This window comes from Odontomachus brunneus, unplaced genomic scaffold, assembly GCF_010583005.1.
Source record: "Odontomachus brunneus isolate Ranch 3 - 2012 unplaced genomic scaffold, Obru_v1 Obru_scaffold_061, whole genome shotgun sequence".
Classification (NCBI taxonomy): domain Eukaryota; kingdom Metazoa; phylum Arthropoda; class Insecta; order Hymenoptera; family Formicidae; genus Odontomachus; species Odontomachus brunneus.
Genome location: NW_022639511.1, coordinates 318,418 through 331,680, shown reverse-complemented (window position 1 = coordinate 331,680; position 13,263 = coordinate 318,418). Strand labels below are relative to the sequence as shown.

The window sequence follows — 13,263 nt, the reverse complement described above, 5'->3', positions numbered from 1 at the left end:
TTTTGATCGCGCGTATTGTACATGTATATTTACGTCATTTTATATGTTTTATATTCTCGACGTATTTCGCTTATTGTTATTATTGCTATATTTGTATCATGTGTTTTTGAAACCAAACAAATAGCATGTTGTAAAAAACTAACGAAGAGACATTGGATCGGAAGTCGACGAGCAAGTAAAAGACGAAAATATTTTTGTCGTCTCATTAACGTTATTGCGAAAAGAAAAGAGCGTTGATATTCTCTGGCTGAGGCAGCAGTCCGAGAGAAGAGTGTTGCCTATTGTCGAATCTCGGTAAATAATATTCCAATGCAATAAATTAATTCGCGTGGCAAAAAAGTCTAATGATAATCAAACACCGAACACTGTCATTCTGTATTCCTACAAAAAAGTATACATTTTCTTAAAACCTTGGCTTTTCATGAAAGCAACTATATTTATTTAAATAATAGAATTAAAAAAAAAGATTTTAAATAAAAAATAAGAAAATAGATCATAAATTATAAAAAAGGACTAATGAAAAAAGAACTTAATGTTGCATATATTATACGCTATAATTAAATCTTAATAATAATAATATATATAAATGTTTCGACCAAATGATGTGGTCTTCCTCAATATAAAGTCAATGTCGCTATATATTATATAGCTATTTTTGGTGGAATCTCCGACGCATATCTCGTTGTTCTTAAGCTGTGTGGAAACACGATAATGAAACTTATACACAAATAATAGTACCGTATTACAAATAATTCGCTCACCAAAAAAATGAAAAGATATTCTCCAATCGAGCAATCCAAAAATAACAGGCTTTAAAAATACTTATAATAAGTAATAGTCTTTATTGAAGTGTGCATACAATTTCAAACATATGACTTATAAAGGCAACTCTAACTAGTAAACGAAAACATAAACGGTATTAAGCCTTATGTCACGAGGAAGAAAAAATAGGAATGTAAATAAGACAAGAAATATAGTCAGGCATCATGATTGTCTATCACGGACCAAATCAAATAGCAGAAAGTAAATATTATTCAACGTCTCTATATTCGACTGGTTTGGACTGCTGGACTGGAGGATATCTCTTTTCATTTCCTTGGTGAGCGAATTATTTGTAATGCGGTGCTATTATTTGTGTATGAGTTTTATTATCGTATTCCCACACAACTTAGGAACAACGAGATACGTCGGAGATTCCACCAAACAACTGTATAAGAACAACCATTTATATTCTTTGACCATAGCGATATTGAGTTTATAAGGAGAATCACATCATTTAATCGAAACGTTTATGTGTATTAAGATTTAATTATAGTGTATAACATACGTAATATTAGGCTCTTTTAGTACTTTTTATAATTTATGATTTGTTCAAATCTTGAGCCACATAATAAATTTTGTTTATAAGAAAATAGAATTTTAAAAAATAAAAGAAAAAATAAAAGAATTTAAATTTAAGTGAATATAAAGATTAAATGAATATGTTATTATAATATTCATCGAATAAATGTCTTTTATTCTTTAGACCTATTTTTTCTTAGTACAAATGTAATTACTGTCGGAGAATCGGCAATCACGATTTTATCTCACCATTAATTATGAAACAGATGTTTATCAAATTTTTAAGCTGAGAAATGCCACGCGAGAGAGTGCTACCTAAAAAGATAATTAATTCGCATCATTAGATCAAATTACAATAAACTGATGTACATTTTTTCCGCAATTGATATTATAATAAGACGTTCGTTATAGGCAATGTTTGGTGATGAAAAATGACTGAGTATTAATTGCTTATGTCGGCGGTTCGAGTCCTTATTGCTTAACTCGCGCGCGACCTCGATCCCCCCAAATCGCGCATATCGAAACCTGTCAACATTTCGGTGATATTGCAACGTACAGTTCGTAATTCGCTTTGTTCCCAGATTTCCCGACGTACGCATTCATCCTGGGACCGCTGCCACGGGACGACATGGCGTTCTTCGTCGCTTTAAAGGAAGAATTTGCCGTGAGTTAATCATCAAATCTCGCGGGATTTGAATCTGCTACTTATATGTTTAAAGATTCTTCCCAAATACCGATAATGAATATTCATTATTGATGATCCAACGATTCGTGAGAATAGCTATATTCGAGTTTCTCTCGTAAAATGCTGCGTGACTATAGTCGATGCAAAGGCAGTTTCGCGAAGCGAAGCTAAGCGACCAAAGTTTGTTTTACGAATAACACGCGGATCAAGGTCCAACCACTGATAGATTTGTTTAAGACCTCAAACACATCTCTGTTATTTCTGAAGGCAATCTGTCGTTTTCGCTTCCGCGAAAAAACCGTCTTCCGAGAAAGATTTCTTACGGTCTTACGTCAAATCTAAAAAATATGTGACACATTGAGAGAATTTTATGGCAAAAATTACTACAGAACTTTGTAACTGAGGAATAGATTAACATTCTGCAATAATTCATGATCTTTTCATTTCACGTGTGCTACTTATATTTTAGGAACTGAAATGTATTACTATTAAAATATTCGCTGTTTTTGGCGAAATTTACTGTTCCTTAGCAAGAGATAGATCTTACTGGCAATCTACTATTAAAGTATATAGTTATAAGTATATTAAAGTATATAGAAAAATTTTTTTAAATGTATATGAAAAAGAAATTACAATATTTTCTCAATATAATAACACACAATCGATACTTTTTATATCACGAGTTGAAACGTCACGAGGCACGAATTAATGTATTTTACGGTTTCCGAAGTTTTGTCAAAAAAGGCACGAATTAATATATTTTACGGTTTCGTTTCCGAAGTTTTGTCGACCAGAATAATACAAAACAGGATTTCGTTCGCAGGCTTTCCGCACCTCGAAGATAGTCTCTCCGTTTTAGCAGAAGGCGAAGCGATGGGATTGACCGGAGAAAATCTTCTGACGGAGCTAATTGCTACAGTCGAGCCGATAATCGCAGACATCATGACGAAGATGACCGAAGACCCAGGAACCCCTGAAGAAAAGCACAAATGGGAGAGGTGACGTATCCAGTGATGCGTAAACGGCGTGGACTGGGCAGCGCCTTTCTGGGCCTCTTCGTGGGCTTACTTCTGGGTTTCCTCGTACTCAGCTACCGTCTGATCGTTTCCAATCAGCAACAGCAGGTCGCCATGTGGACTTCCATGCCTGGCGTGCGGTCGCCGCCGCGAGCGTCGGCTCAAAACATGCCGGAGCTGAAGGACGACGAGCGAATCAACAGCTCGACCTCGAGTCTCGTGTTCGTGGGCGTGATGACGGCTCAGAAGTACCTGGACACGCGAGCTAAAGCCGTCTACGAGACCTGGGGCAAGGAGTTACCCGGCAAGATAGCTTTTTTTTCGTCGGAATCCTCCACCGTCCCGGAAAACTGCCCGGATTTGCCGCTGGTGCCACTCCCGCGGGTGGACGACACCTATCCGCCGCAGAAAAAGTCCTTTATGATGCTGCAATACATGTGGAGCAATTTCGGTGATCGCTTCGAGTGGTTCCTGCGGGCGGACGACGACGTGTACGTGAGAACCGATCGGCTGGAGAGGCTGCTAAGATCCGTCGATTCCAGAAGAGCAATGTACATCGGCCAGGCCGGCAGGGGGAACTCGGAGGAGTTCGGCTTGCTATCGCTGGACTACGACGAGAATTTCTGCATGGGTGGTCCGGGGGTCGTGCTGTCCAGGGAAACACTGAGGAAGATCGTGCCGCACATCAAATACTGTCTGCGTCACTTGTACACTACGCATGAAGACGTCGAACTGGGCAGATGCGTGAAGAAGTACGCGGGGATTCCCTGCACTTGGAGCTATGAGGTAACTTTTATTCTCGATCATTGTACGAACAAGAAGGAGCGGTGCTCAAGCAGATGCGCGATCATGCCGGATGTAAGAAATAAACGGAGCATTTTCATTCACAAGTGTGCGGCTAAGAATAGCGAGACAGAGGGAGAAGGCGGCTTTCCTGTCTCATGAAAGTTTCATCCCCGATAATCTCTCGCTTTTTCTCCTTGCTGCGCAGAGGAGTGCTCGCAACCTATCGATTCGTTCAGTTTTGTCGTCGTGAAGCAGGTACGACACGTTGCGCGTAGATAAGTAACTCGAATTTTATCTTATCGTAAAACAACGAAAACACACGTTAAATATATCCACCTTGTTGATTGCCAAAACGTTATTCCCCACCTTGATCTCGCGCGTGCTTAACGAGAGGCTACTTGGATCAGGAATGAGATAACGCGCCTTTAATGAAACGATAGCATACGACTGTGATATTCCATCTATATGCAACGTGAAACCGATGGATGCAAGGTCGCTTCTTAACTTACCGCGTATTTTGCGCTTTTGCCTTTTGATTTTTTATACGATAATTACGTATAATCTCATTACGGTAGTCATTATTATTACTATCTACGCATTCGTAACTATGATATTTTCCTTCACTTTCGGAATTCCGGGAATAGTGTTACTCTTTCACACATTCCGCAATCTACGTGATCTCGAAATTATTTTAAGATTGTCCTTTTTTCCTTCTGTTTGTCGCCGAAACTGTATCGTGCGTGTGAAAGTGTGTATGTCGCGGGGACGCGCGTGGCGTGTGACGATTTGTTGATTAACACATATGCACGGCAGATTAGCCGTTGGTTTATTCGACGTTACACACGCTCCTACATTCAGAGGAAAAGACGTGGTGGTGGCAGCTATATAGGTGACAACTGTACGAGTTTTCTATGTATTTTGTATGTAGAATTTTAATGTATATTACTTACCTATTTTGTAATTAGTACGATTGAAGTTGAACTATATTAGCTGCACTCAGCAGATTCAACAGTTGTATAATAGTTGAGTAATTTGTCAATGTAATTAGTCTAGATTTAGGGATTTAACAGTAAAAACCAATAATCGCTGATTGCTTACTGAGCGCTTTTTCTGCTGAATCCGTCCATTGTAATTATGCAGTTCTCTTAACCATCCGACCATCCGACTTTAGCTGCAATAACCACAAAGTAATTTATAATATACATTAATTCTACATACAAAACTCGCATAGTTCACACTTATATAGTTGTCATCGTCACATCTTTTCTTTGAGTATGCCTCAATCTTAAGATCTCGCGATTCTGCATACAGAACAATGCATACTGCATTAACCTATTAACGTCCAAATGTGCTGAAATTTTACGTTGATTTAAGCCATTTATTTTACTACGGAAATGAGGTCTGTTGTTTATAAAGTGTACTATTCTTACCAATTTCGATGTTGCTCTATCGAATAGCGTTGAGAAAATTTAAAAAAAATTGCAATTTATGCAAAATTTTTGCAAAATAAAATAAAAAAACGCATGTTTTTAGGGCAAATTTTTTCTTCTTCCGCTATTTTCTTCATAAAAACGTGTTAGTATCGCTCAGGAAAGTGTCTAAAACGTGTTCCCGACACTTTAACTTTAAAAATATGCCATGGGTATTTTTTGCAATAAATATGGCGGTCAATTTGAAGCGTTTAATTCGAATTTTCGTTTATATTTGGTTATTAAAATTGTTTTACTATGTAATTACTATATAAATTACTAATTTTGTAATAATATTGATCCTAAAACAATTTCGATAACTAAATATAAACGAAAATTTTAATTAAACGCTTCAAATCGATCGTCATTTTGGTATCGCCATGTTTGTTGAAAAAAATACCTATGGCATATTTTTTAAGTTAAAGTGTCGAGAACACGTTTTAGACATTTTCTCGAGCGATACTAACACGTTTTTATGGAGAAAATAGCGGAAGAAGAAAAATTAGTCCTAAAAATATGCGTTTTTTATTTTATTTTGCAAAAATTTTGCATAAATTGCAATTTTTTAAAAAATTTTTTCAATGCTATTTGATAAAGCGATATCGAAATTAGTAGGAATGGTACTCTTTATAAACAACAGACCTCATTTCCGTAGTAAAATAAATGGCTCAAATCAATGTAAAATTTCACTACATTTGAGCGTTAATGGATTAAAAGAAATATTACTTATTTTAAACATTTCATATAAGCGGCATTTATAAAGCGGGATAATTTGGATAATTTCAAATTTTTTGAACAATTTCTCGAGAAATAATAATTTTATCCTTACATTGAATATGTAACAGGAAACTCACATGTTTAAGGAGTATTTACCCAATATATGAGAAATTACTCTTTAAATCTTAAGACGAAATGCCATTATCCAATTTACCTCTACAATTTTAATAAGGATCAATTTTGAGGGGCAACTCGGATATCTTAAAGGGTAATTTGAATAACATTAAAAATGAACATTAATAACAAAAACTAAATCATGTATTTAAATGTTGTTTTTTGAACATTTTATTATATTTTTCAAATCAAATTGAACATAAATTAGAAAAACGTGTAATAAAATTGAATACAAATTAAAAAGTCAAAGTAATCATGTTAGTCCCATATAATATTTTAAATACAATAAACATAAATAAACTAACATTAACTAAAATTAACATTATAATTATAATTATATTAACATAATAATTAACAATAATTATAATGAACATTATAATATTATAATAAAAGCAAAACATTATATTTATCTATTGTGTTTTTTATATTAAATTTCACTTTTAAAACAAAATTAAACAAAAATTAAGACAATTAATAAGAGAAAAAAATAGTCATATTAGTGTTACATAAAAAATTCATATACGAGGGCCACAAATGAACTGTTTTTTCCTTTGGCTTCAACGTATTGCTCATGATACCATTGCTTCATACTTTCTTTGTTCCAATTTAGTCGAGTATCCTTTTTTCATAATGTCTCACTATTTAAAATAACGAAATGTGTCTTAAAACAATTGAAATATACATATAGGGAACTGAGTGCGTTATCCAAATTGCCCCATAAAAATATATCCAAATTACCCCGTACGCCATATAAAAATATTGTAATATAGTACTATCATAACTCAACAAAATGCATTACTAGTCGACGTGGTGATCGCTAATACATGCGGGAAACATTTTTAGGTTATATTGTTATCATAGCTTTTACGTAGATTTTATAAAAACTTAAGCTAGCAGAATATATTCTTATAAACTGCAATAACAACAGAAACTGCAGTAACAGAAGTTTTCTATATATCCTACTTAATATAAAATATTCCACAGACCTTCAGATTCACAAATATTCTTTGAAACTTGTATGAATATGTAGACCAGTATCTTCTTTACTGCTAACCTCAAACATAAAACATGGCGTCTTATATTTTTCTGAAATTGTCGCAAACGCTTAATATTATCTAAATTACCCCACTATCCAAATTACCCCGCTGTACCCTAAATTTATATCTCCGCAAATCTATCACTAGTTTATCAAATATATTCAAAAGACATTCTGAGTCCTAGTCCAAATTCAGTATTTCAACCAAAAGAATACAAAATTAAAATAGAAATCCAGTTGCTTACTACACAGAGCCGAACCAACTCTTTTCTCAAAGTTTTGTATAAGGTGTCTCAGATCACTATTCTCAAGCTTCGCGAGAGTGTAAAACGGATTGAGAGGAGCAAGAAAGTACCGTTTTGCCATATTCGCAATAGTTTTCGAGAAATTAGTTTTAGGAAATTTGGAAAAAGAGAGGAGCGCTCGAGCCGCTGAAATCGCTCGAGACGTATGCTTAATTTCTTCGATTAACTTTATTTATCGGTTAAATGTTAACTGTGATTGATTAATTCTTGCCAACTATAAATACGATTGGTCAATTTTAATGGGATAATTGATAGATAAAGTTCACTAGAGGTGAAGAAATTGGGTATTAACGCGGTTCAGTTGGTTAAGAAACGGTAAGCGGCGCGCGGCGAGGGGAAAGATAAGCGCCCGTGCTTGTATCGTTGCTCTTACGTCTCGGCGCGGTGCGCCAAAACTCGCGTCACGAGTTTTCCCGAGCAATACAAAATATTGAACTAATGTTGAATCTATAGAAGCCGATGTAGAATCTACAACAGCCAATTGTTGGCCAACTAATATGTGTTGCTAGAGATTCTATCGTTTTTTCTCTATTTTTTTTTTAAATCACAGAATTTTATTACAGTTTTAATGTGAGCTGTTTTTGCTTGTTTTTTAAAGTGATCTCTTAAATATAATCGCGAGCGAGCAATCGCCATCGACACAAAATTTAAAGCATTCGTCACTGCAATTTAAAAATAAATTGACCAAATTATAAAAATTAACAGTTTAATAACTTCTACAAAATTTTGACATGCCTCACATACATAACGCTCACAAAGACTAAGTCATTATAATGTTTTCCATAGCAACATCGTGTAAATTTCATAGTCGGTAATATAAACAGTCATATATAGCCTTAAAAATGTTATTCAATAGATGTCATAAAGACGTCTGAAATAAGACGTCTTTAAATCGTCTCTAAAATGTTTTTTTTCAAACGTCTTTAAGACGTTTTTTGATAACATCTTAAAGATATTCACGGAAAAAAAAGATTTGCTAATATATGGACAACTAAAAATATTAACTGCGGGAGCAAATTTTCTTACTTTCATAGTAAAAGTTATTTAGTTGTGATAACTAAAAGACTTGCTAATATATATATTAGCTATCTAATATAATATATAATATATATATTAGCAAATCTTTTAGCTATCACAACTAAATAAACTTTTACTATGAAAGCAAAAAAATTTGCTCCTGCAGTTAATATTTTTAGTTGTCCATATATTAGCAAATCTTTTTTTCCGTGTCTGAAATAAGATATTTTTAAAACATTTTTAAGATGTCTTTTGGGGAAATGTCTAAAAGACATTTGAAATAAGACGTCTTTTAGACGATTTTTGGTAATGTCTTACGTAAGATGTCTTTAAAATATCTTAGTGTCGGTCTACAATCTTGCTTTAGGCTTTAAGTTCTAAGCAACTGACTAACCACAGTCAATTATTCTCCTTACGTCTCAAGAATAATCGATTGATCAGTTACTTACGACTTAAAGTTTAAAGCGAAATTGTAGACCAACACTTATATCTTTAGACATGCATGTACATATATCTTGACTATTATCACGAGAACATTTTTCTCTTTGTTGAAGGTAATCATTACTTCAGAGAAGGAAAATAAATCACTTTTCTTAACAATAGAATTATATTTTTCTGTGTGTGCCTACCTATTATCTCAGCATCTCACGATGATAAAAACGTTATATTTAGATGCATGTCAAAATAAACACAAACTGCCATCCATGATCAAATTATCTAAATCTCAAATCTCCTCGTTCCGACAATTGAGATTACGCGAGTAACTTGATCAGGAATTACGGAGCAACGGTCGCATAAGAAGATCGCGGGCCTAATGCGATAGACAAGTTAACGATTTAAATTTTGTTCGAGCTATACGTGCTCGGCATCAGGTAGATCACCGTCGTATTAGAGGTTGGAAGATACAACGCGCCGAGATGAGGATGTTAGTCGTTAAATAAGTAAATCGTACCCTGTACTCTAACCCAATGGTCAAATCGAGCTATTCTTCTCCATCTTGCACTCGGCCGCATTAGATCGTACCGCTTAAGTAACAATTTGTGCCACGGAGTGCTTAAATCTTCGAAGCGTACATCATGATAATTGGATAGAATTGACGCGGGAGCCGTAAACGGAGTGCGTGGTACAAATTTTCAAATAAGACTAGAGAAACCGCATGATTGGCCTCACCAAGCTTCAATAAAGCCTTAACATTTGCCTCAGGCCGAAACTTGCCTCGGTCTCTCCATTTGTTCACATCATATTTGGATATTGCGCGTAGTACATTATGATCGTGATTGATTCGGCTGACCTGTTATTTTGGCAATCTCCCATATGTGGCTGTAGTTACGTGAAAATGATCCAATCCACGTGAAGTATATCTCGAAAAAAATGAAGATGGAAGTTTTATACACAATTTGTAAAATACAAATAGCACTGAGGTTCTTCGCAATCGTTCAAAACATGCGTAGCATATGCAAGTGTTACAGCTGAGAGTGAATGTGATTATATAATAAATAATCCAATTGTTAAAAATGATGCGAATATTTACAATTATAGCATAAATTTCAATTATAGTATAAATTTCGGCCGTTTTAGTTAAGCATGGCCAATTTTTTTCTTTATTCATTGGTAAGCATTGACAAAAAACCCTTAAAAAATGTGTTAAAAATATGTCTTTTCAATAAATTTTAAGCGTCCACAAAGCTTGGATTTTTATTTGTTTTATGTAGAAGGACATATGGATTTATCCATCGATAAAAAACAAAGACTCGAAAATCATAATTCCGTTGGTTAGATCAGTCTTACATAACTACAGCTATATATCGTGTCATGTTGTATCATGTTATCTCCAAAGACAAAGCCGATCAGATAGATCGATGACAGAGTTTTGGTGTGTAGTAAACACTGAGGTTTGATTGAAGCTTAGTGTACTTGCGTGGATGCGTACGACTCCTGATGATATACGTTGATATTACAGTCGCAACGGACAAAAGGTAAAGTGCACGGATGAGGATGTTACTCGTTAGGTCCGAACAAATCGTACCCTGCTAACCTACTGGCTAGACCATTCATTCTCGTCTTAGCACTCGACGTAAGGTCGAAACACTTAACAATCATTCATGCGGCATGCAACGCTTGCACCGTGTTTGCCGCCGGTCATTTTTGCACATTCAGTGCGCAGCGTAATTGATTGATTGATTAACCAGGGCGCGCTCTTGAGATTCGATAAGGGAATTACGATCTCGCCAGTGGGTCACGCGTAGTGTCTCATAGCGTCTATTTCGCCGGGAGGATCAATAAACTCGCTGCGATATTGCACATTAATCCCGGAGGAATTGGTGTCCCTTGGTGGCGACGCGAAATCTCAAGTCACCCGAACGGAATATCAAGTCGCTTTTATATTCGACGAAATAGCTTAGCAAACCATGGAAACAGTAGAAGAAGGATTGTTATTACAGAAGTGTAATTCGAAGCGGAGACACATATGAAATGCTCACACATGAGAAAAAAGTAACTTCATTAGTGTAGCTGAATTTTCTGTTATTTGGGGATCAGATGGAAGACTCGGTTGTTGGGACAGAAAGATTCCCGTTGGAGGTTTTTACTTATCAGTTAATTACTCTCGTTTACCTCAAGCGAATTTCAATACAGCTGAATGCGCTCAGACAAATGTTTTTGGTCACAATAACAGAAATATTGTTTCTCGTCAGCGAGTTTCTGTCTAATCCTATTACCTGAAGTTCTTTTTCCGTGTAGTAAAAGAAGAAATGAAAGAAATTCAAAGTCAAGTAAAATTCTCACTTATGTCCCAAAAGAAATTTGTGAATTTTCCGTCGTAAAACTCAAGTGAAAAAGAAGTAAAGTTGCGTGCTGAAGTTCTACAATCGTGGTGGGGATACTCGAAATATTTATAGGTTTTATCTTAGTTTCTATTTTTACATATCAGCCGAAGAAGAGTTAAAAAAGTTTAAAATTTCATTGGGGTTCTAAAGGCAAGATTTTAATTTTTTTTACAACACTTCGATAACTGTCGCACGAGCATCACTCTGAACGGCACTCTGAGACGCATGTCGCCGGCCATCGAGAAACGCAGCTGTAATACTGCGAAATAAGAAACCACCACACCCAGTTGAACAGTGCTGATTAGCACTTGCTCCGCGGGTTTGGCGTCTCGCTCCAGACGCCGCGATACGACGTTCTTAATAGTAATTATTATAGGTCGTAGTGCACAGGCAGGAAGTTCGTACTTTAACTCCGCTTCTGCTTGTGCTAATTGCCATTTACCGAGGCTCGCTCGTGCGTGCATTCAGACATTCGGAGCGTGCTAGTACACGCGACTTGCTCGAAATCGACAGACGCGATGCTATTGTCACGATGATTAAGCTAGTATACGATTCAAGAGATTTTAATTCGTCGCGCTCAAGCTAATTTCAGCCGAAAGCGAGCCGGAACCAGTCGAACTAGTCGTACCAGTCGATTGGAGATCGTCAAATGAAGGAGATACAGTAGGTCGTAAAACGGTCTAGACATGATGAACTTCAGAATACAGTCCAATAGTCCAATAAGAAAACGAATTAGTCAAAAATAAGTTCTCTCGGATTGGATCATTGGTTACGCTCTCGAATTCTTTATGTCTGAACCGTTTTACGTCTCATTGTATATTACTATATAAATTTTGGCAGAATAGAGATTTTGTCTACTTCTTCATTATTCACTTTTTCATTATTCACGTCACTTGAAGCGTGTGGCAATTGATTCGAGAAAATTCTATTAAATTTCAAAACTGTCGCGGAATCTCACAAGAAAGAGATGCTGTTTCATTAGGATATAATTAGCGTACAACTAGCACATATTGGAAGACAGTCGTATAATGAAAGGACGAAATGATTTTTCGGCAATAATTGTGCACTGCTCACTCACGCAAAATCAGCGACACTCACGATACGTTCACGACGATGCCGCAGATGCAGTCCATTCTTTATCACAACAGCAGCGGGACCCAAGCGTTCACCGGAAATCTCAAGAAAAAAGAGGTTCATCGTGCCATTACTTTGCATCCTGTGAAAAGTCCGCCTCACATGTACAGGCTGCACAATTACATGAGGGTTGGTATAATAAGTATGATAATCTCTACAAACGCATGAAAAAGTAGCCGTTCCATTACTTGCCCGCAACTGTGAAATAACTTAATAACCGTTACGTAACGAGCACTTGAGTACACGTGAATAACGTGAAAAGGAGCGCTTCGAGATTCTCTGTGCCTGTAGCAGTAGTAATAAGTCTGGTCACGCTGTTACTATTACTGTTAATATGAAAATCGTGATTATATTACGTGCATATTATTAGCAATGTTACGCGGGACATGTGATTATACGTTTTTCCTAATTTCAGGGGCTGCAAATACAAGACTTACAGCAGGAGAGGATCCATCTACATCGAGACGTTCACACGATGGCCCAGGAATTGGGAGTTAACCTGGACAGCTTAAAAAATTACGAAATAGTAGAGGATCTATGTCTTTTTCCGGTCAATCCTAATTCCGAAAATTACCCAGGCGACACGGATGTGCTAGGTGATCTCCCATTTCCGTTATATCGCAAACCGGCTATGGAAATCGATCTAAGTGACGTTCGTGATGCTATACGCATGCAAACTTACGTTTTTACTGTTTCCGCTTTATTATCATTCCTTTCCCTCCCTCCCTCCCTCCCTCTCTCTCTCTCTCTCTCTCTCT

The 13,263-nt window shown here is 36.2% G+C and overlaps 1 protein-coding gene across 2 annotated transcripts in view; it reads left to right on the top strand.

The window, feature by feature from the left end:
- The first annotated feature begins 973 nt into the window (after positions 1 to 973).
- LOC116846137 (chondroitin sulfate synthase 1) overlaps positions 974 to 13,263 on the top strand; it is a 17,301-nt gene continuing 5,011 nt past the window's right edge. Inside the window, exons 1-5 of one of the 2 annotated variants that reach the window (XM_032819616.1) lie at positions 974 to 1,099; positions 1,923 to 2,005; positions 2,850 to 3,828; positions 12,494 to 12,634; positions 12,921 to 13,101. In XM_032819616.1, coding sequence (XP_032675507.1) covers positions 3,016 to 3,828; positions 12,494 to 12,634; positions 12,921 to 13,101 — 1,135 coding nt within the window. In that variant the 5' untranslated portion in view covers positions 974 to 1,099; positions 1,923 to 2,005; positions 2,850 to 3,015. Of the gene's footprint in view, positions 1,100 to 1,158; positions 1,210 to 1,922; positions 2,006 to 2,849; positions 3,829 to 12,493; positions 12,635 to 12,920; positions 13,102 to 13,263 lie in introns of those variants that run through there. The other variant, XM_032819617.1, reaches the window with a different exon arrangement.